Source organism: Suricata suricatta, chromosome 11, assembly GCF_006229205.1.
Source record: "Suricata suricatta isolate VVHF042 chromosome 11, meerkat_22Aug2017_6uvM2_HiC, whole genome shotgun sequence".
Taxonomy (NCBI): Eukaryota; Metazoa; Chordata; class Mammalia; order Carnivora; family Herpestidae; genus Suricata; species Suricata suricatta.
The window spans coordinates 16125831-16145939 of record NC_043710.1 but is presented as its reverse complement, the minus strand read 5'-3'; the positions used below and the strand labels follow the sequence as shown (position 1 = coordinate 16145939).

Here is a 20109-nt window from a genome sequence, read left to right as displayed (position 1 = left end):
AGTTGGATGCCTGACCGACTGAGCCACCCAGGCACACCCTAGTGCTTTATAATTTTAAAGGTAAAGCCTAGTTTAAGAAAATCCGGACATAAAAATCCAAACTTAAAAATCAGACATTAAGCATGTTTATATGTATTACAAGCAGTTTTATATAAAGATATTTAATATTAGAGTCCTATAAAAGCAAATCTGAGATTCACGAAAATTTGATTCATAAACCTGATGTCTACCAACCTATCTTAAGGCACACTTAAGAGATTAAAGGAAGCTATTTCTAGTTCAAAGTAAATAAACTGACCACTCATTTTTTGCAGATGAAGGTTATTAAAAAGGGACTTCCTTCAGAGAAGGGAGGGAGAGAAAAAGAACAGGTATATGTTCTACGTACCAAGATTTTATTTGAATCATTGAGTCGACCCTTCAAGGCAGTTGGTAGTTCTCCTATATTCGGTTGGATAAATTTTGCTTCATTGATAATACCTGCCACTTCATCTAGACCTTCTTTCCTGATCTTCCAATTCTTGTCACCAATCTTAGACACCAACTCCGAAGTAATTTTATCACTGAAAAAGCAGAGGACAGAATTCTTAATTCCAGACTCCTAAAGAAATAATGTCACAGAAGTACTCTTGACTGAGAAAGACAAGGTACCATTAAGAATTCACTAAAAAAAAAAAAAAAAAAAAACTAAAATAAAATAAATTGCTATAAAAATCTAATAAATCATTGGCAATAAACCTACCTGATTTCTGTTCTCGGCAAAAGATCCACAACATCAGTGCCCACCTCTTCTGGTTCATCTCCATCTTCTCCTTCATCTGTCCCACTTATGCTGTGTTTGGAGATCCCTCTGGTTGGAGCAGGTGGGCTCTGTCCTTGCATCTACACACAAGCAATCAGTGAGGCCAATGAACTTGATGAAGGGTATGAGAACAAACAGATTAGGGAATGGGGCTATGTCAAACATGCCTATTCCTTCATAACTACTGAATATTTACACAATATGTATTTTAATTCCTAGATTCCAATTTGAAACAATATGGCAAAAGGCATTTTTGTGCAATCCTATTAGAATCTGACTTTTCAATCATGAAGTGGTCTTTTGACTTGTATGCCCAAGAAATATAGGGCAAGTCTGCCCAAACTCAGCAATTTCAATTAAAAAGTTTATTCAAGGAAGGCCAAATTTCTTTTTTTTATTTAAAATTATTTTAAATTTTAATACACCTTCTCAATAGGCAATATATTAAAAATGTTTGATATCCAAAGGTACAAAGGACCTAAAGAGGAAAATTCCCCCTCTTATGCCACAGCCATCCGGTTGCCTGCCTCACAAAGCCACCAATTTCTTCTGAGCTCTTCCCAGGGATGCTTTACGCATTTAAAAATAAATACATATATATTCTTCATTCCAAAGGGCTAAAAGCTTAAACTTAACTAATATGAGCATTCTCAAGTCTACCAATGGACTGTACATTTTTGGAATCTTTACCTTCTCAAATTCTGCGTCGATCTGGGATAGGAGGGCAGGCTTCTCATCCTCAAAGAACATTCGCAAAGAGGGACCAACATACAGATACATCACACCAAGCAGGGTGATGGCAGAAGTCCTCACAGCCTGGCGGACAGAACAGAATGAACTTTCTCAATGAGAACAGAACCACAGGGATGGCTGTTATGTTCCTACACGTGCTGGGGTGTACTCACTGGGTTTGTGGCAGCAAGAGCGGTCTTCACATTGCTGATGAAAGCTTTCACGTTCAACCTAGAAGGAACAACACTTAGAATTAAAAAGCAAATGAAACCCTCAAAATACTCAGAGTTTTGTTTTTATTTATTTATTATTTATTATTTATTTTGAGAGAAAGAGAGAGAGATAATGTGCGTGCATTAGTGGGGGAGGGGCAGAAACAGAAGGAGAAAAAGAATCCCAAGCAGGCTCCTCACTGTCAGCACAGAGCCTGATGCAGGGCTTAAACTCACAAACCATAAGATCATGACCTGAGCCAAGATCAAGAGTCAGATGTTTAACCAACCGAGCCACCCAGGTGTCCCTACTCAACAGAATTTTATAAAGCCAAACTCTAGAACTGGCTCCCTTTGGCTATGTTCCCAAGTCTCACTTACTCTTTTCCTACACTCATTTAAAGTCAGCATTAAATACTGTCTATACGCTCATTATTCCTAAATCCCAGTGATGACCTCTCTCTTGAACTCCATTCATATATCCATATAGCCTTTGTATCATTTTCATATGAGTATCTAGTAGGTGTCACACACCTATCAAGGTCAAAACTCCTGTCCACACCCTAAACCCAAATCCTATTCTTCCCACAGCTTTTCCTACTTCAGTAAAGAACTGTACCATTCTTCCATTTGCTCAGGCCACCCTGAGTCCTCTCTTCTCTACCCAATATTCCGTTCAGTTCTTTCAAATATATTCTGACTCCTAAGACTTCCATCTCTACAAACTATGTCCAAGCTGCTGTATTTTCTTGACAGGATTATTCCAATCGTTTACTAATTAGTCTCCTTGAGTCTCACTATATGTTCTCTCTGACTAGAGTCCAAAGGATCCTATTAGTCTTCTGCTCAAAACCATCTAATGGTTTCCTACTCAAAACACCGAGGCCCTAAGTAACCTGGCCCTGCTCTTCCTTCCCTCTTGTCCTCCTACTCCCTACCACCCAACTCATTCCTCTTCAGCTACCTACTGAAGAAGGGTCACTCCTTGCTATTTTTAAATACATCACACATGTTCCTACCAGAGGGTTTTTGCACTTTTGTTCCCTTGGTCTAGAGTAATCTTTTCCCACATTGTAATAGCTAGCCCCCTCAGTCTCTGCTCAAATGCCATTTTCTCAGGAAGGACCATCCCAACCACTCCAAGGTGATATTACCTAACTTCTTATCCTTTATTTTTATTCCATTGTCCTTGTACCTCCTGATATCCTTTTTACTGCATATCGTCATCTGTTCCTACTGAAATATAAGTCTTAGGAAATTGAGAATTTAATCTTGACCGTAATGTATTCCCAGGGCCCCAAACAAATGACTGAAACACCATAAGTGCTCACTATGTAGTTGTTGAATAAATGAAAGATCATGGACAAGTGAAAAAGAGGAAGATACTCATTGGCTTTTATGCCATGCCAAGAGATTAGTTTTACATCAAAAATTATACAACTGAGAAGGGATCTTAACAATACTCTCAACTACAGATACTGACACACAGTCTTTGTTTGAATGATACCTAACTGATAACTTCGAGAGTAGTAATTCTTTATTTGGTAGAATGTAGAAAACTACTTTGGAAGACATTAAAGGCATGTTGTAAAAAGCAGCATGGCACAGAGAAAGTCTAGCAGTTATGGAACATTCTCTCCTGGACAGAATGCCTGGATTTAAATCTTGGCTTTGCCACTTCTGAACTGAGACTTGGACAGATTACTTAAGCTTCCTGTGCCCTGATCTCCACACTTACAAAATGGGAATAACAATATCTCAGTTGGGTAGTTTTTATGAGAATGAAATTAAAGAAATTATTTAGAAAGTATCTGGCATAAGGGCACTTGCGTGGCTCAGTCAGGTTACGATCTCAGTTTGGGGGATGGAGCCCCGTATCTGGCTCCACACTCGTAGCATGGAGCCTGCTTGGGATTCTCTTTCTCCCCTATCTGCCCCTTCTCCTACCCCAAGCTCTCTCTCTCTCTCAAAATAAATAAATAAAACATTAAAAGAAAAAAGTGCCTGGCATAAAGTAAGCTCTATAAAATTCTGTTAAATAAATGTGTTCAAATGCAAGTAAGTTAGGTAAGCTTCTCTGCTGCATGACCTTGAGAGCCCTTAATTCACCAAGGTACATGATACGTCTCTAAACAAATGTGATTATATGTAAAAAATTCCAAATGTATTTGACTAGAAGTTCTTGGGATTGGCTTTTCTGTGGGACAGTTATTAACACTTAAGGAAAATAACTTAGAGAACTCTAAAGTTAGTGGATGTGAAAAGCTCTGGCTTCTCAGGAATAGCAGAGACAGCTAGACCAAACAGAATCACCAGTTAGAGATTAGCAAAATATTTAATTATTTTGTACCTGATTTCTTTCTGACTTACCCAGAAAAACCAAATTCTTTTATTGCATTTGATAGCCAATTCAGAGTTTCTGATTGATTCTTGGGATTCTTCTGTGAGAAAGCCATTGACATAACCTGGAGTGAAAGAGGGGAAAAAAACAAATACATGTTTTTTTTTTTTGTCATATTTCTCACAGAAATAAAGTATGTCATTAAGGCAGATTAAGAGTGGCTTTTCCAATGACGACAGAACTGCAAGAATGCCTTAGGAATGAAATATTTAACTTACACAAGAAAATGAGGTAAGTGACAGTATTTTTTTTTTTTTTTTGAGAGAGAGAGAGAAAGCAAGCAGGAGAGGGGCAGAAGAGAGTGAGTGAGCAGGGGAAGGGCAGAAGAGAGTGAGTGAGCAGTGGAGGGGCAGAGAGAGAGAGAGAGAGAGAGAAAGAGAGAAGAGAGAGAGAGAGAGAGAGAGAGAGAGAGAGTGAGAGTGAGTCTTAAGCAGGCATGGGGCCCGATGTGTGGCTCTATCTTACAACTGTGAGATCATGATCCAAGCCAAAAATCAAGAGTTAGATGCTTAACTGACTGAGCCACCCAGGTGCCCCGTGACAGAGTATTAAATGCATTCTGGACTTCACAACTTTTCCTTAGTGATCACTCTGGATTATAATGTCTTAAGAGAAAATTACTCTCATCTTTTAAAAAAAATTTTTAATGTTATTTATTTTAGAGAGAGACAGAGAGAAGCAGAGGACAAGCAGAAGGGGCAGAGAGAGAGAGGAAGACAGAATCTGAAACAGGCTCCACGCTCAGCAAAGAGCCTGACGCGGGGCTTGAACTCAGGAACAGCAAGATCATAACCTGAGCCAAAGTCGGATGCTCAACAAACTGAACCACCCACGTGTCCCTCTAATTTTTTAATAAAATATTCTTGGCCAAAAAAAAAAAAAACCTAAATATGAGGCAACAATGTATTATTAAAGGTAAAGATAAAAATGCAGAACATAAAAGTGGTGTGACTTGAGAAGAAAAGGACTACAGTTTAATTAGTAACCTTAAATTAAACTTTGGGAAAAGCTGGGGAAAGCACCATCACTGACCTGCTCAGCTGTCCACGGCAACATGCAGGCTTCAGCTATTGCTGTCATAGCTTCTTTTGCATTGTTCCCACACTTCACATCTCCAATCTTGTCCACAAGGCCATCCAAGACAATCTGAGCTGAAGTTTTGGAAAAATTCCCCTTCTGGGCAATCAAAGCAACTATGTGAAGCTTCATCTGCATCACCTGAACAAGGATAAGCATCATAAAGTTGTGAGTAAGCCAAAGACATTGATTTACTTATTTTTATAGCAGCCTGAAGATGTAACACAGGGACAACTAGGAACATGACTAAACTAAAAATGATACATTTATTTATTTAATTTATTTTTAAAGTAATCTGTGTCCCAACATGGGGCTTAAACTAATGACCCCGAGATCAAGAGTCTCATGCTCTATTGACTAAGCCAGCTAAGCACCCCTAAAAATAAGTTTAAACAAAGAAGCAAAATAATTTTTATCCTTGTAAGTTCAAGCCCCGACTGCACTGACAAGGTGGAGCCTGCTTGGGATTCTCTCTCTTCCTCGCTCTCTCTGCTCCTTCCTCACTCATGCTCTTTCTCTCTCAAAATAAATTAAAAAATTTTTAAATGTTTTATTTATTTTTGATACAGAGAGAAACAGAACATGAGAGGGGGAGGGGCAGAGACAGAAAGACACAGAATCAGAAGCAGGTGCCAGGCTCTGCTCCAACCCACGAACATGAGATCATGACCTAAGCCGAAGTCGGAGGCTTAACTAACTGAGCCACCCAGGTGCCCCTCTCAAAATAAATTTAAAAACATACATTAAAAAAAATTAAAGCAGGTAACTGACAACCAACAGAGAAAAAAACAAGTAACTCAATGTTTCAAAATACTAACAATGTTAATACATGAAAAGTTTATGAATTGAAAAAATTAATTTCTCTATTCTCCTCTCACGATTATTGCAATAGTACTGAATACACATCTTGAAATACATAATAATGACCATACTAACCATATAACTCAGACTTCCTACTAGTGTTACCCGCAAAAACTACAACCCTCATGCACACACCACACACAACAGAACTTGAGAGATTTAAAGAACGTGTAGTGGAAGAAGGAGCTGTAAAAACAATTTAAAGATGTTAATGTGATGATGGCGGATGTATGGCACTTGAGGACCCTTTGCCCATAGGTATCTCCCTCTGTCCTGTTTGAATATTTAAATAACAGGAGTTGGTGAGGATGTACAGAAATTAGAATTCTCTTGCATTACTGGTACGAACGCAAAATGGTAAAGTCACATTGAAAACCAATTTGGCAGTTCTTTAAAAAGTTAAACACAGTTACCATATGACCCAGCAATTCTACTTTTAGGTATATATTCAAGAGAATGAGAAACGTACTCACACAAAAACCTGTACATGGGATGTTCACAGACATATCCAAAATGTGGTAACAACACAAAGGGATAAATAATATGTTCTCTATCCATACAATGGAATATTACTCAGTCAAAAAAAAAAAAGAATGTAGAGTTGATACAAAGTACTATATGGGCAAACCTTGAAGAGATTATGCTAAGTAACAGATACCTCATTCTATGAAATGTCCATGAGAAGTAACAGATAGAGACAGAAAGCAGAGTAATTGTTGCCAGGGACTGTGGGTGGTGAGGGGGATTTGGGGAGGAAGAGAGTGAGCGCTGACGGGTATAGGGTTTCTCTGGAGTGATGAAAATATTCTAAAGTTACGGAGTGGTAGGAGTTGCAGAACTATGCAAATATACTAAGAACTGTTACATTATACACTTTAAAATGGTGAGTTTTATGCTCCCTTCATAAAATTGTTATAAAGAAATATACATATACAAAATTATCCTTTGTTGTGGATCTAACACATGGGAAGGTATAAGCTCAAATCGAGTGTATTTCTTTCAACTCTCTAAGAAGCTGCATAAAGAGGGGTTTTAAACATGGTGTGCGGGGGAGGAGGCCTCTTTGTGGAGCTGGACGGCAGGGCTGCGGGGCTGTAACAGAGCTAAGGGAACGCACTGGGTGAGGGAGCCACGGAGCCTAAAGAGGAAACAAGGGGTGGCAGAAAAGAAGCAAAAAAGAGACTAGTGGGATGCCAGAAATAAACCTGATATATTTCAAACTTTTGTTTCCCACAAGGTCTATGAATATCTAGAAGAGCAGGAAACTTTTCTCCGCTTCCTTCCTATATCACTTTCCCAAACCTCCATTTACACCGACTCTTTAGACTAAATAACAACACTGTGAAATTTCAGCTCTGTTATTAGTTAATGCACTAAATTATGTGGCAATTTTTCACTGGTAAATTAAAGACCGTTTATCTTTTATCCAAACAAATAAGTAACCTGTCTCACTGTTTATCCCTCCCTTGCATACGCATCTAGGCCTAACTAATGAGGAGAAAAAATATATATACATAAATTACATAAACAATATAGATAATACTTCCATATATATAAACTCCCAATTACACAAAGGTATAGTTATAAGTCTAATCAAAATGCACATAATCCATTATTTACATTTAAAGTTAGATGATACATTGGCTGAATGATATAAAAAAAAAAGGAAAAGCTAAAAATCATTACCAAGATTATCCTTTACTCCATAGATGTTATGATGGGAATTACTTCAATAAAAGGTATTAAAATCTCCAATTAAAAATTACCTGAAAATTGGTTTCTTTCCATCCAGGTTTCTTGGCCAGCATCCTTACTAATGCCTGACATGGCATTTCAGTTCGATCCATTAGTTCAACAGCCTTGAAGTAAAATAAGAGAATCAGAGTTAAGGGGTTAATTATTAGGGAAACAGCAGCTACCGAAGTCAAATAGGTGACTTGAAGGAGAGAGAATGGAAGTAAGAAGGGTTAGAGAGGGAGCTTAGATAGCTTGTTAAAATGCTTTTAAGTAGGATATTTGACGTACAGTTGTTACATTAATACCAATGAAACGCTTTTCCCTCCACATTTTAGGATTTCACAAAGAATTTGGTGCAAGGAATATAAGAGTAACAGTTTTCATTTGCCTAGTGTGAGGCAGAAACTGCTTATACATATTTTGACTTGATTTTCTTAAAAACATACAGCAAAGTAGGATAGGTTAGAAGTGCTAAGTATTAAATTTCAGAGATGCACAAACTCAGGTCTAAACCACATGCAGGCCTGTAAGCCAGGTCTCCTGCCTCAAGTCTCAGTGCTCTTGTGGTTTCTCCACACCCTCCTCCTTAGAATCAGAGTATATGCTGAAGGGAACTTCCACGCTCCTTTTCAACACAGATTTCTGAAAGGAGCTTCTCATACCAAAGAATAATGTCTCTTCTTCCAAGAATCATGACAACAAAGAGGAAAGTAGAGAAAGGGAAGAGGGGTGGTTTAGGTGGAGTGATCTGTTTGCCAAGTAAGTTTAAGGAACAAATACCGTAATATTAAAATTCATCTACATCTTTTTTTGTTGTTTTACTTCTGAGAGAGAGAGAAAGAGAGACAGACAGCGTGAGCCCAACATGAGGCTTGAACCCATAAACCGTGAGTTCTTGACCCGAGCCGAAGTCGGATGCTTACCTGACTGAGCCACCCAGGTGCCCCCATCTACATCTTGTAATTCAGAATAAACCTAATTTTCTTGAGTATGTACTAACTCATGAGCATATAGAAGCCATAGAAAAGAAAGCAGATATTAAAAGATATACACTATGGAGCTAAAAAACCCTTTCCTTCCCACCCCTTTGACCCCCCTCATCTTTAGTTAACACCCTGAAACATGTTCACTGTTGATAAAACACAGCAAGTAGGACAGCTACTTGGTTAATTTCGCCATTTCTATATAATGTAATGTTCTTTCACACTCGACTTATCCCCATGTACCTACCTTCTGGAACTCTTCCATACAGGCCAGCCTTTCCTTCCAGTTACTGCTGTCTAGAAGCTGTATGCAGGTAGCAGGAAGGACAGCCGAAGCTTTTTCTTCACATACTTCTGTCTGTAGGATACAAAAACATTAAAATTAAGAACTGCTTAAGGAAACAGATGGCAAGAATGTAAAAACGCTGCCGGCCAAACTACTGAACACTCTCATGAGTGTGCTACAGTACCCGAGGCTTCTACTGCACTGCCGTAAAGGGGAAGGAAGGCCATCCAAGGCAGTTTCACTGAGGTGAAAGATATTAACTGTATTTTGTAGAACTCAGCAAAGAACTTAAGTCTTCTCATGGGAATTGACTTTCCATGGTTTTCTGAGTTTGAGGCATCCTGCAGAATACTGACCGAAAGCTCAGGCTCCACTATTTCTTTGGTCTCCAGTCCTTTCTTATTCTTGGTTCCAGTGCCCCCTGCACCTCCTGACGCAGCCGGCTTCCCCTTCTTAGGTGGCCCACCAGCCTAAAAGCAATTAAAAAAAAAATTAAACCATTTAAGGATTTAGGACAGTGGTTCTTAAGCATTTTGTGGCCAGAGACTCTCTGAAAATTTGATTAAAATGAGGGACCACTCAACCAACCAAAAACCCCTGTCTTTTTATGCCCATGCAACTTAGCACTTTCAAAGGCAGACAGATCTCCCGAAGGCTATTCATAGAGAAATCTGCAGACCCCACAATTAAGAACCTTTAATTCAGAATGAGCTAATGAGGTAAATGAAATGAAAATGGACTGGAATTACACAACACTTACAGATTATTTGAGAATTAAATACATTTGATGCCTTTAAATGTCTCTGAATCTTTCCTACATTACTAAGGACAGTTTCTAAGTTCCAACATTTACCCCATACTTCACCACAAGGCACCCCAATAATAGGAAAATACATTTACTCATGTAGAACCGCCTAATTTTGAAGGAATAAAGGGGTTGTTATGGCGATGGCAGAAGCGGCTTAACTATGTTGAATACGGCCACCTCACTGAATCTTTTTATTGTTGTAACAGTTTAGTTGACCTACTTGTATTTTCCAAGTATATGATCATAGGACCTACAAAAATTATAACTTTGCCTTTTCATTTCTTAGATTAGCATAGGTCTTACTTTATTCCTTTATTTAATTGTAGAAAGTTATTAAACAATAATGGTACCAGCAGGCATTTTTTGCTTTATTCCTCACTTTAACAGTAATACTTCTGGTATTTCATCACTATGAAGCCTGATGCTGACTTTTGGTTTGCTAGGTCTACTGCTATCTATAGCTCTAGTTATATTTAGTTCTGTCTTAGAATCCATCCATTTGTATGTAGTTAAGAATTTTTATCGTGAAGATATGCTGCAATTTACTATATTCCTTTTTCAATGTCTGAAATTAGATTTCTTTTGATCTCTAAATTTAGTAAAGTAAATTTAGTAGTTTTTTACTATTAATATTGAGCTGTCCTTATAATCCTGGAATAAACTTCAGTTGGTGACACTTTTTATTATATCCACTGGCTTCTATCTACTAATACTGTACTTAAATATCTTGATTATTTCACATCAGTTTTGAAAGGTCAGAAGAAAATAACAGTTTATCACACTGACACAACAGAAGGTAGTAACATTAACATGGTAACACAGATCACTGCTCACATCATTCCTTCTATTTTGGTATTTGTTAAACAATGCCCCAAACCTAAAAAGAAAAGAATAATGACAGAAGGTCAGATTGTCTGCAACATCTAGACTCTTCTGAAACCAATGTTATCTTGAACATAATCTGAGCTTTTAAGGTATTGATGGATGTTCCGCTATATTTTAAATGTGGTAATGAGTTCATTTCTCAGATGAAATCATATTGGAAGGACAACCATGAGTCTGATCCTGTCTTACTTAAATTCTAATCTTTTGAACCATATTTTCCAAGTCATCTATTAACCTTAGTAGCAGGTGCCTTTTTTAAGGGTCCTGGTTTGGGTGCTGAAATGTCCTTTGTGTCCTTATCTCCTACAGCCCCTGAGGCAGCACTCCTTCCGGGAACAGGCTTGAATTCCTTTTTGTCTGCTGCAGCTCCAGCTTTCTTACCATGTACCAACTCTACTTTTTCTGAACATTCTTTGATCTAGAGAATCAAATTGAAATGAACATCATTAAGCCCAATTTTGAAATAAAATCACTACATTATTCCTTAATAAGTTATCTAAACCACAACTATATGAGAATTTTATCTACTTAAGCAAAAATAAATTATCTACTTTCTTAGTTTTATTTCTACACAAATTAAAATTATAATAAACATTTAACAACCCAAAATTTTTGGTAGAAAACATTCATATTTAGAAATGTAATTTTTCAGGTATTAGAAACAAATTTATCTTAAAATATTCTTTTCACGTCCTCTATGGACAGATCACCCAATTTTATTATTATTATTATTTTTTTATAATTTGAAAGCTATCTCTACAAATATCACCACTATAGCTTAAGATGAAATTTAAACCCTCAAAAGCTGTTTTCACACTCCGGGTTTGAACCGCCAGTGGCAAATGAAATAAATTTCACTAGCTGCTATCAGCATTTTTGTCTTCATGAAACAGAACAGACAAAATCAAAACAAAATCATAATGCACAGATAAGATTGTTGTCCAATTTCTTTATAATCTATCACTAACCTACCTTATCAAGCTTGAGTTTGTCCACATCAGCTAAGAATGGATTTACTGCTTTCTCACCCACCACTTTCAAAGCAGTACCCAGTGCTTCAAATGCAGCATCTCTGACTTCGGGAGCAGAATCATTGATGTGCTGTGGTCCAGAAGTAAGCAAAATGGTCTTAATACATGATATTTTAAGTATTACTGATTTTAATTCAGACTGATGACTGCTGGATAAAGACTTTGCTTTTTACAGTTCACTGAAGCTATGTGTAGCTTTCCTCTTGCCAACTAACAGTTACTCTTTCAGGAATTCTTTTTGGGTTAAGGAAACCTTTGGTAATCCATTCGGCAAATAAGTGCTTCCTTTTCCTCCTACTCTCCATTTAAAATGCCTCACATGCAAATGATCTTCAAAGACTCCAAATTGTATGTCTGTGCTTGGCCAGATCCAGCTGAACACCAGTGTATGGGTCAAATAAGAAACAAAATGTTTAGCTGTTAGTGGAATCATAAAGCTAACTTGTGCTTTTCTTTGGGAACAGGAATACAAAGAGTATAAGAATTTGGATTCGGTTTCCAAAGCCGTAGAGGATCTGTTCCTCAAAAGACCATAATCTATAGTCTGAAAGCCAAGTAGTCATTGCACATAATTAATATGGGAAAAAAATCTTTCATAGGTATAAAAAACTCCCCCAATTCCAAAGAGAGTCTATACCTTAAGCAGAGCAGCACAAAAAGGCTTTAGCAAGCTCTTTGGCAGGGTAGAGGCAGTGCAGTGGCGGAAGCTTCTTGCAATGAAAAGAGATGTCTGCTGCTTGATGGTTGGATTTTTATTATCCATTACTGCTAAAACATCCTCACTGATGTTCTGTAGTGTGGTCTTTAAAAAGAAAACATGGTCAGTGACCTCTTCTCAGCTATAAGAACAATCAAAATGTTACATTGACAAAATTTACTTTAGACACAAGTACAAACTCATGCTGTAAACTTACAGTAAGGAAGATTGCATCAATTGCCTCCTGCAGGGCTTGTACCACTTGAGGCTTCTTCTCTTTGAATTTTTCCAAAATGGTTGGCACAACCTATGAAAGTAAACAGCTGGAATATTACTTTGCTGGTAACAAAAAAAATGAGGAACTGACATGCCACATGAATGAACCTTGAAAATATGCCAAATCAAGAAGCCAGTCATAAAGGTCCACATATGGATGATCCATTTAAATGATGCCATGAAACGTCAAATCCATAGACAGAAGATTAGTTAGGATTTAGAAAATTAAAATGTATCTTAAAAATTGTCTTCTAGGTTAAAAGTTATTACTAAGACAAAGGTATATTCTTTTTTTTTTAATATTCTAATAAGTAGCACAAAACTGACCAAAAGCTAATCAACACACGATCCCATACATACACATAAGTGTTGCATAATAAATATTATTGACTGCTAGAAATTACTGCTTATCATTTTATTCTAATTCATGATTTACATGTCTAAGGGTTTTATGAGCCCATATTTTTATTTTCCTGGTAACAAGCTAGTCATGATTTATTTTTATCTGGTAGAGTCTATTTATTTTTTTCCAATTAAGTTCTCTGAAATTATTTTCAATGCTATGAGTAAGCAAGCTCCAAATACCATAACTGAGGTTAGACACTAACTTCACAACATAAATATAAACTACAAGGAGACTTTAAAGTCAATCTAGGGAATCAAGTGATCAAGTGGCTAGCAAGTTCAACCCTAAAGTTCAGTATGGTCAATTTTCAGAATGCTAAACCACTCGAAGTAATTCAGACCAGACTTAGAGGCCAACTGACAAATGCCACAGTTAAAGAAACAGCTCAATTTATTAAAACTATTATCAAACTTGAGTGCTTCTAAATTTACACATAGAGAGTATATTCAACAAATGTCTTCAGTCAGATTTCTTAGAATAAATTAAACAGATACACTACCAAGAGTGTATTCTATATAAAATGTCTCAAGTATGTAAGTAGATTATTATTTTTCAAATAGGAAAATGCTATAAAATACATTTTATATACTCATCTCACTTCTGGCTTTATACCACCTTTCCGACTTTCATTTTTACTCTGTGCTGGTTATCACCAGTTTCATTTCATCCTGTTATACTGCACATATTCTTATATAAGCAAAGCAGGATATTAATAAGTAAATAAGTAGTAAGCAAATCAACTAAGGATTTAGGTCATGTACCCAACTTTCTATATAAAGCTAATGAATTTAGTTATAACTGATATCTTTGTTGAAATGCTTTGAGGAATTATGCTCAATTTTAATGAAACAATGAAAAATTCACTTTGCCCAATATATAAGGATTTTAAATAAAAAAGCAAATTAGCTTGTTCTTCTTGTTAATGTTGTTGATTTATATCTAAAAAGGAGTGTTACTCACATGTCCTGCATATTGTCCAAATTTCTTCCTTAGCCCAACAGCCAGACCGGTAAGACATTTTGCTGCCAAAGCCACCAACATAACGTTGGTGTCCTTTCCAACAACCTACAAAAGGAGGAAAAGAAGAAGACAAAATAGTCACAACTCTGGAGAAAGGAACTAAAAATTTATTCTTAGAGGAACTCTGTACCCTGCTACGCTAATGCATAGTCAATTTTGTTTCCTACAAAGGAGGAAAAATTCTTCCCTAACAATATCAAATTAGGGGGCTTCCCTTCATTCTATTTAGACTCTTTTTTTAAAAAATTGATTGGTTTTTGAGAGAGAGACGAGTGTGAGTGGGGAAGGGCAGAGAGAGAGTGAGACACAGAATCCAAAGCAGGTTCCAGGCTGAGTTGTCAGCACAGAGCCTGACGTGGGGCTCAAACCCACAAACCATGAGATCATGACCTGAGCTCCTTAATCGACTAGGCACCCAGGCGCCCCTCGTCTCCTATCTTAAAGTTCTAACAATAACACACATTAAACCCAACTTCAAATAGCCAACTCTCCGTCAGTGGTAGTCTGGGCTGTCAGCGTTGCACAACTGTGCAGGAGGGGACTCTGACACCGGCAAAGAAGCTGCAGGCTTGCTGACTTGCTCTGGGCAGGAAAAGCCAAAAGACAGTATGCCTCAGAGGAAAGATACCACACACAGGGCAGCAGCTCTAACATTTATTCCCGAGGAGCATTAGTAGAAACTGCTCTAAGTACCTTCAAGAAGTCCAAGGGGACTCTAAATTGCAAATGCTATTGCAGCCATTCCTCTGAGGGAAGTTCTGGCCTTGCAGCTGCCATTTTAAAGTTTATTTATTTATTCTGAGAGAGAGAGAGAGAGAGAGAGAGAGAGATCACACCAGCAGGGGATGGGCAGAGATCGAGGGAAAGAGAGAATCCCAAGCAGGATGATGCTGTCACAAACCATGAAGTCAGGCATGACCTGAGCTGAAATAAGAAGTCAGATACTTAACTGAATGAGCCACCCAGGCGCCCCCTTGCAGCCACCATATTAGTTACCTAATGATCATCAAGTGTGACTTAAGAGTCTCTCAGCAGAGTCTCCTCCAGCATCCTCCTTTGCTATGCCCCACGACACCCAGCACTATCCAAGTTCAGAGGCAGCAGCTGCACCTGTGTCAATTAGGCAGGACAGTGACTCTGCCTGAGAGCCTTCCTGCTAAGATTTTACTGTGGTATACTGCTCAAGTCAGTTGGATGTTAAAAAGCTACTGTATTTTATTTATTTATTTTTTAAATGTTTATTTTTGAGAGAGACAGACAGACAGACAGGCAGAGAGAAAGAGAGAGAGGCAGGATCCAAAGTGGGTTCTGTGTAGACAGCAGAGAGTCCAATGTAAGGCTTGAACTCACAAACCATGAGATCATGACCTGAGCCAAAGTTGGATGTTTAACTGACTGAGCCACCCAGGTGCCCCCAAAAGCTGCTTTATTCTGAAGTGTATCAGACCTTGTTTTTTTCACTCTTCACTTTTTTCCCGAAGTAGAAGAAATGCTTCCATTCCACTTTGGTTTTTTTTTTTTCCCCATTCCACTTTGGATTTTACTTAGTCTCTAAGATCTGATATTCCATAAGTATAATGCCTCCTTCCCGATTCCCTGAATTAACCCCCTAATGGATAGCATGCCAGGAAGTCCTAGATGGCACTTACATGCACTCTTTAAAGAGCTGAGGAGTAAGGATGAAGAGTCAAGATTAACACTTATTAAAAACAAATATTTAACTTCTCACTCAAAACACTGTAAATATTGGCAAATTTTATAGATTTCAAGAATTAATTACAGATTAATTCACTCAAGGTCAGAGCTAGCAAATGTGATATGATGATTTAAACCTAGTTCTGTTTTAACTCCAAAGCTTTTGCTTTCTTTGCCAAAGCACTTTCATTCGTACTGTAAACTCATGCTATGGTAAATTCATTTCCTTATGAGAAAATGAGATCAGGGTCCTAATAAACATTTTATTTAATCTCTAACTACTGTAAATCTATCCCCTTCAGTTCTGTATTAAACTCACTATCTGCATTTGTAAATGTTTGGATTATCTCTTTCTTTTTTTTAACAAGAACTCTCAGGTATTATTTAGATGCTAGACTTCAGATTTAGCATCCAAATATATATTCTAGCAACGGTCATCAAAAACATCCCAGACCCTATTCCAAGAAATCTTAGTTCAATGAATCTGGGATGGGATTTGGATATAGTGTAAAAGGAGACAGCCATTGATCAATCCCATTCTTAGAAGAATAGCTCTCCTTACCCATCATTAGAGCAGTAACCAGTGGGAGCTGAACTCTAAACCACTGATGGTCCTAAAGGAAAGTTTTGAAGAGGATCTTGTAAACCTACCCTAGTTCAAGATGGTAAAGGATTGAATGAACTTATTGGTGAATAATGGATCATGCTATTTGCCTATCAACACTCACTGTCAAACATCCGAGTTTGACTAAACAAGTATTCTAAACTGGGAAATGGGAGTGAGGAAGGTGGAGAACTGTTTAGGACAAATAAAATATGCAGCGAGGGACTCCATTCCAGATTTGAAAAAATTCTGTGACTCTGTTGTAGACTATAGAAAGAAAGCTTTAGCTCACAATGTTAATTTAACCTAAATAATGGGAAATATTCTATAATTAAAAGTGTTGTCACTTCTCCCATATTAAATCTAGGCCTATAATATGATTTTAAGTACATTTGATCCTTGAACAACATCAGGATTAGGGGCACTGACCCCCCCCATGCAGTCAAAAATCCACATACAACTTTTGACTACCCCCGCACTTAATTACTGATAGCCTACTATACTTTTGACTGGAAGCCTTTCTGATAACATAAACTGTTGATTAGCATATATTTTGTGTGTTATATGTATTATAGTCTATATTCATATGATAAAGCTAGAGAAATTGTTACTAAAAAAAAATCACAAGGAAAATACATTTACACTACTATTCTGTATTTACTGAAAAAAAAAAAAAAATCCACGTGTAAGTAGGTAGACCCATGCAGGTCAAACCTGTATTGTTCAAGGGTCAACTGTAGTTACCATCTAGTATTTATCTTTAACTAGTAGTGTAAGCCACAGGTTAACAGTAATCAAAACAAAAAAATTCTGCTGACAAAGAGAGAAGTTGATGAAATCCACCATGATTATTGTGTTTAGAAAACTATGATGGGGGTGCCTGGGTGGCTCAGTCAGTTAAGCATCTGATTTAAATTCAAGTCATGATCTTGTGGTTTGTGGGTTCAAGACCCATGTCAGGCTCTGTGCTCAGAGCCTGAAGCCTGCTTCAGATTGTCTCACTCTCTCTGCTCCTCCCCCACCCTCACTCTGTCTCTCTCTCTCTCTCAAAAATAAACAATTAAAATATTAAGAGAAAATTATGATGAATATAAGCAATAACGGGGGAATGTAGAAAAACCAAGTGAAAAAAGTCTAATACCACAAGTCCGTAGAGTATATAATTAAGACACTTTGAAAACTTAAAATATTAATCTAAATCTTAATCCTAAAATCTTAATCTAAATATTAGTATATATATTAACCAACATCCATAGGTAACTGACATGTCAAAGAAGCTATTGGGGGGAGGTGGGAGTAAGGGGCAGGGGAGACGGTATCTTATAAATGAAGGAACTTATAACTTTTAAGAACAGGAAAGCCCACAAAATATGCTAAGACAGGTGACAGCTTCAAAGAAGACAGTTTAAGAAATAGTTTCAGGAATTTCAAATGAGTAGTTCTTTACTACTTGTATTAAAGGCAAAAAATAGGGAAATTACTGGTTTTACTCAATATAAACAATAGAGAGAAGAGACTATTTGTGGAGGGAAGAGTGATTGGTCTGTAGCCTACTCACTCTATTTCACCATTTCCACATTTTTGATACATCTCTTTAATATGATATGGATATGAAGTTTGTGTTTCCATGTAAGTAAACACATAAAAAAATTTTAATGCCTTGTTTCAGGTTAATGTATACAATTGAAGTTAACTTTTCATTGTTTTAAATATTTTAAGCACAAAATTAAATTTCTTTTTACTTGTTTGTAGCCTTTGACCACCCCCCCACTCCACCATGTGAAGAGGGAGAAGTTTCTCACAGAAATCTATTGTCTATGTCTACCTAAATATAAAATCCACGATCCTCTCTGTAAATAATATAGCAAAAAGATTACATTTATAGTCATAATGCTAATGGAAATCACAGAACAGTATTTATAAGAAAAGCTAATATCCTAAGAAAATCCATGTGGGGAGTATCAATTAATATTTATACCACTAGATAAGAAAAACTAAGAGTGTTTATCTGAGGCATTGAGAATTCAGAGCCAAGTAATAAGATTCCTGATAAAAATTATAGGCTGGAATTTATAGAAAATCTTAAGTTCTCGGGGCCATTAGAATCTAATTTCCCTCACTTAGTGTCTTTTTACCCTTCCTCTTTCCCTGATACTCCAGGTTGGTGAAATCTTTTCCCTCTGGGCAACTCCCTTCTAATTAATCTTGCCTGTGTCTAGGGTTCTTCAAGATTGTAAGATGGAGAACTAAAAGATTGTGACAAATCATATCTCTGCCTTCAAATCCCACTTGGAAGAAAGCGTGGGAGCCGAGAATGAGACAACATGGTCCATTCTCATTATTCACAGTTTCCTATTTGCGAATTCATCTACTCGTTAACGTTTATTTGTCACCCCCAAATTGAATTCTCACAGCACTCTCCTGGTCATTCACAGACAAGCCAGCTCTGTGGAAAGTCGGAGTTGCCTGGTGTGCACATTCCCAGCCGAGAACGAACAAAGCCACACTCGGACTTCTCTCAGCTCTCACACTGGAAACAGTATCTTTTTCATAGTTTGTTTGGTGCCACATTTTTCTCTTTTTTTTTTTCATTTCTCTGATTTTTATTGCTGCTTTCGCTGTTTAAAATGGCCCCCACGTGCACAGCAGTGCTATCTAGTGCTCTTAAATACAAAAAGGCTGTGTGATATGCCTCATGCAGAAATTATGTGTGTTAAACAAACTTTATTCAAGGCATGAGTTATAGTGTTGTTGGCCATGAGTCCACAGTTAATACATCAAATAATGTACCACAAATGATGAGAATTACTATACTTATATGTGCACATAATTGAAGATTAACCTCCTCTCCCACCATTCTAATCCTCTGTAATTTCAGGCAAATGAAACAAAGTTTTCTGTATTTAAGGACATGTCTTCATAGAGTTTGTTCTTAAGATCTCCACCTATGTCCACAGTGTTTGAGCTACACTTTCAGATTTTATGGAAACCCACTACATATAAATATATATATGTTCATTCTCAAGTTGAAGCAGCATTCAACTTGGTTAAGCCTAAGCAACATCAAAGGAGTGTTTTCTAAAAACATTTGTTTCTTATTTAGCACTTGCCTGCTTTATAATGACCACATTTCCCCAAGTCCTTTATTTTGCATGCAGATATACAATGTGTCACCATTTGCTATCTAACGGAAAAATATTGCTCACATTTAGTATTTGTCCCATTAAATAGAACCAATTTAAATAGTTCATCCTCTAGGGCTGACTGGGTGGCTCAGTCGGTTAAGCATCCAACTTCGGCTCAGGTCATAATCTCATGGTTCATGAGTTCGAACCCATGCTGAGTTCTGTGCTGACAGCTAGGAGCCTGGAGCCTGCTTCAAATTCTGTATCTCCTTCTCTCTCCTGCCCTCCCCAGCTTGCCCTCTGTTTCTCTCTCTCTCTCTCTCTCTCTCTCTCTCTCTCAAAAGTAAATAAGCATTAAAAAAAAAAAAAGTTCATCCTATAGAATTCTAAAACTGGAATATTGGCTCTATATCAGCAAGACCCTCTTTTTCTTGGGGTCTGTATATGCTATCAGACAGCATACTTAAAGTA

General features: G+C 37.3%; 1 protein-coding gene across 3 annotated transcripts in view; it reads right to left on the bottom strand.

The window, feature by feature from the left end:
* Window positions 1–20109, bottom strand: part of CKAP5 (cytoskeleton associated protein 5) — a 112221-nt gene that overhangs the window by 32638 nt on the left and 59474 nt on the right. For all 3 annotated transcript variants that reach the window (XM_029956720.1, XM_029956722.1, XM_029956721.1), the window contains exons 9-22: window positions 14155–14259; window positions 12730–12819; window positions 12453–12617; window positions 11757–11885; window positions 11020–11202; window positions 9448–9561; window positions 9053–9163; window positions 7852–7944; window positions 5180–5365; window positions 4117–4211; window positions 1708–1765; window positions 1493–1618; window positions 743–882; window positions 389–563 (exon numbers count right to left, since the gene is read on the bottom strand). In XM_029956720.1, coding sequence (XP_029812580.1) covers window positions 389–563; window positions 743–882; window positions 1493–1618; window positions 1708–1765; window positions 4117–4211; window positions 5180–5365; window positions 7852–7944; window positions 9053–9163; window positions 9448–9561; window positions 11020–11202; window positions 11757–11885; window positions 12453–12617; window positions 12730–12819; window positions 14155–14259 — 1770 coding nt within the window. The remainder of the gene's footprint in view (window positions 1–388; window positions 564–742; window positions 883–1492; window positions 1619–1707; window positions 1766–4116; window positions 4212–5179; window positions 5366–7851; window positions 7945–9052; window positions 9164–9447; window positions 9562–11019; window positions 11203–11756; window positions 11886–12452; window positions 12618–12729; window positions 12820–14154; window positions 14260–20109) is intronic.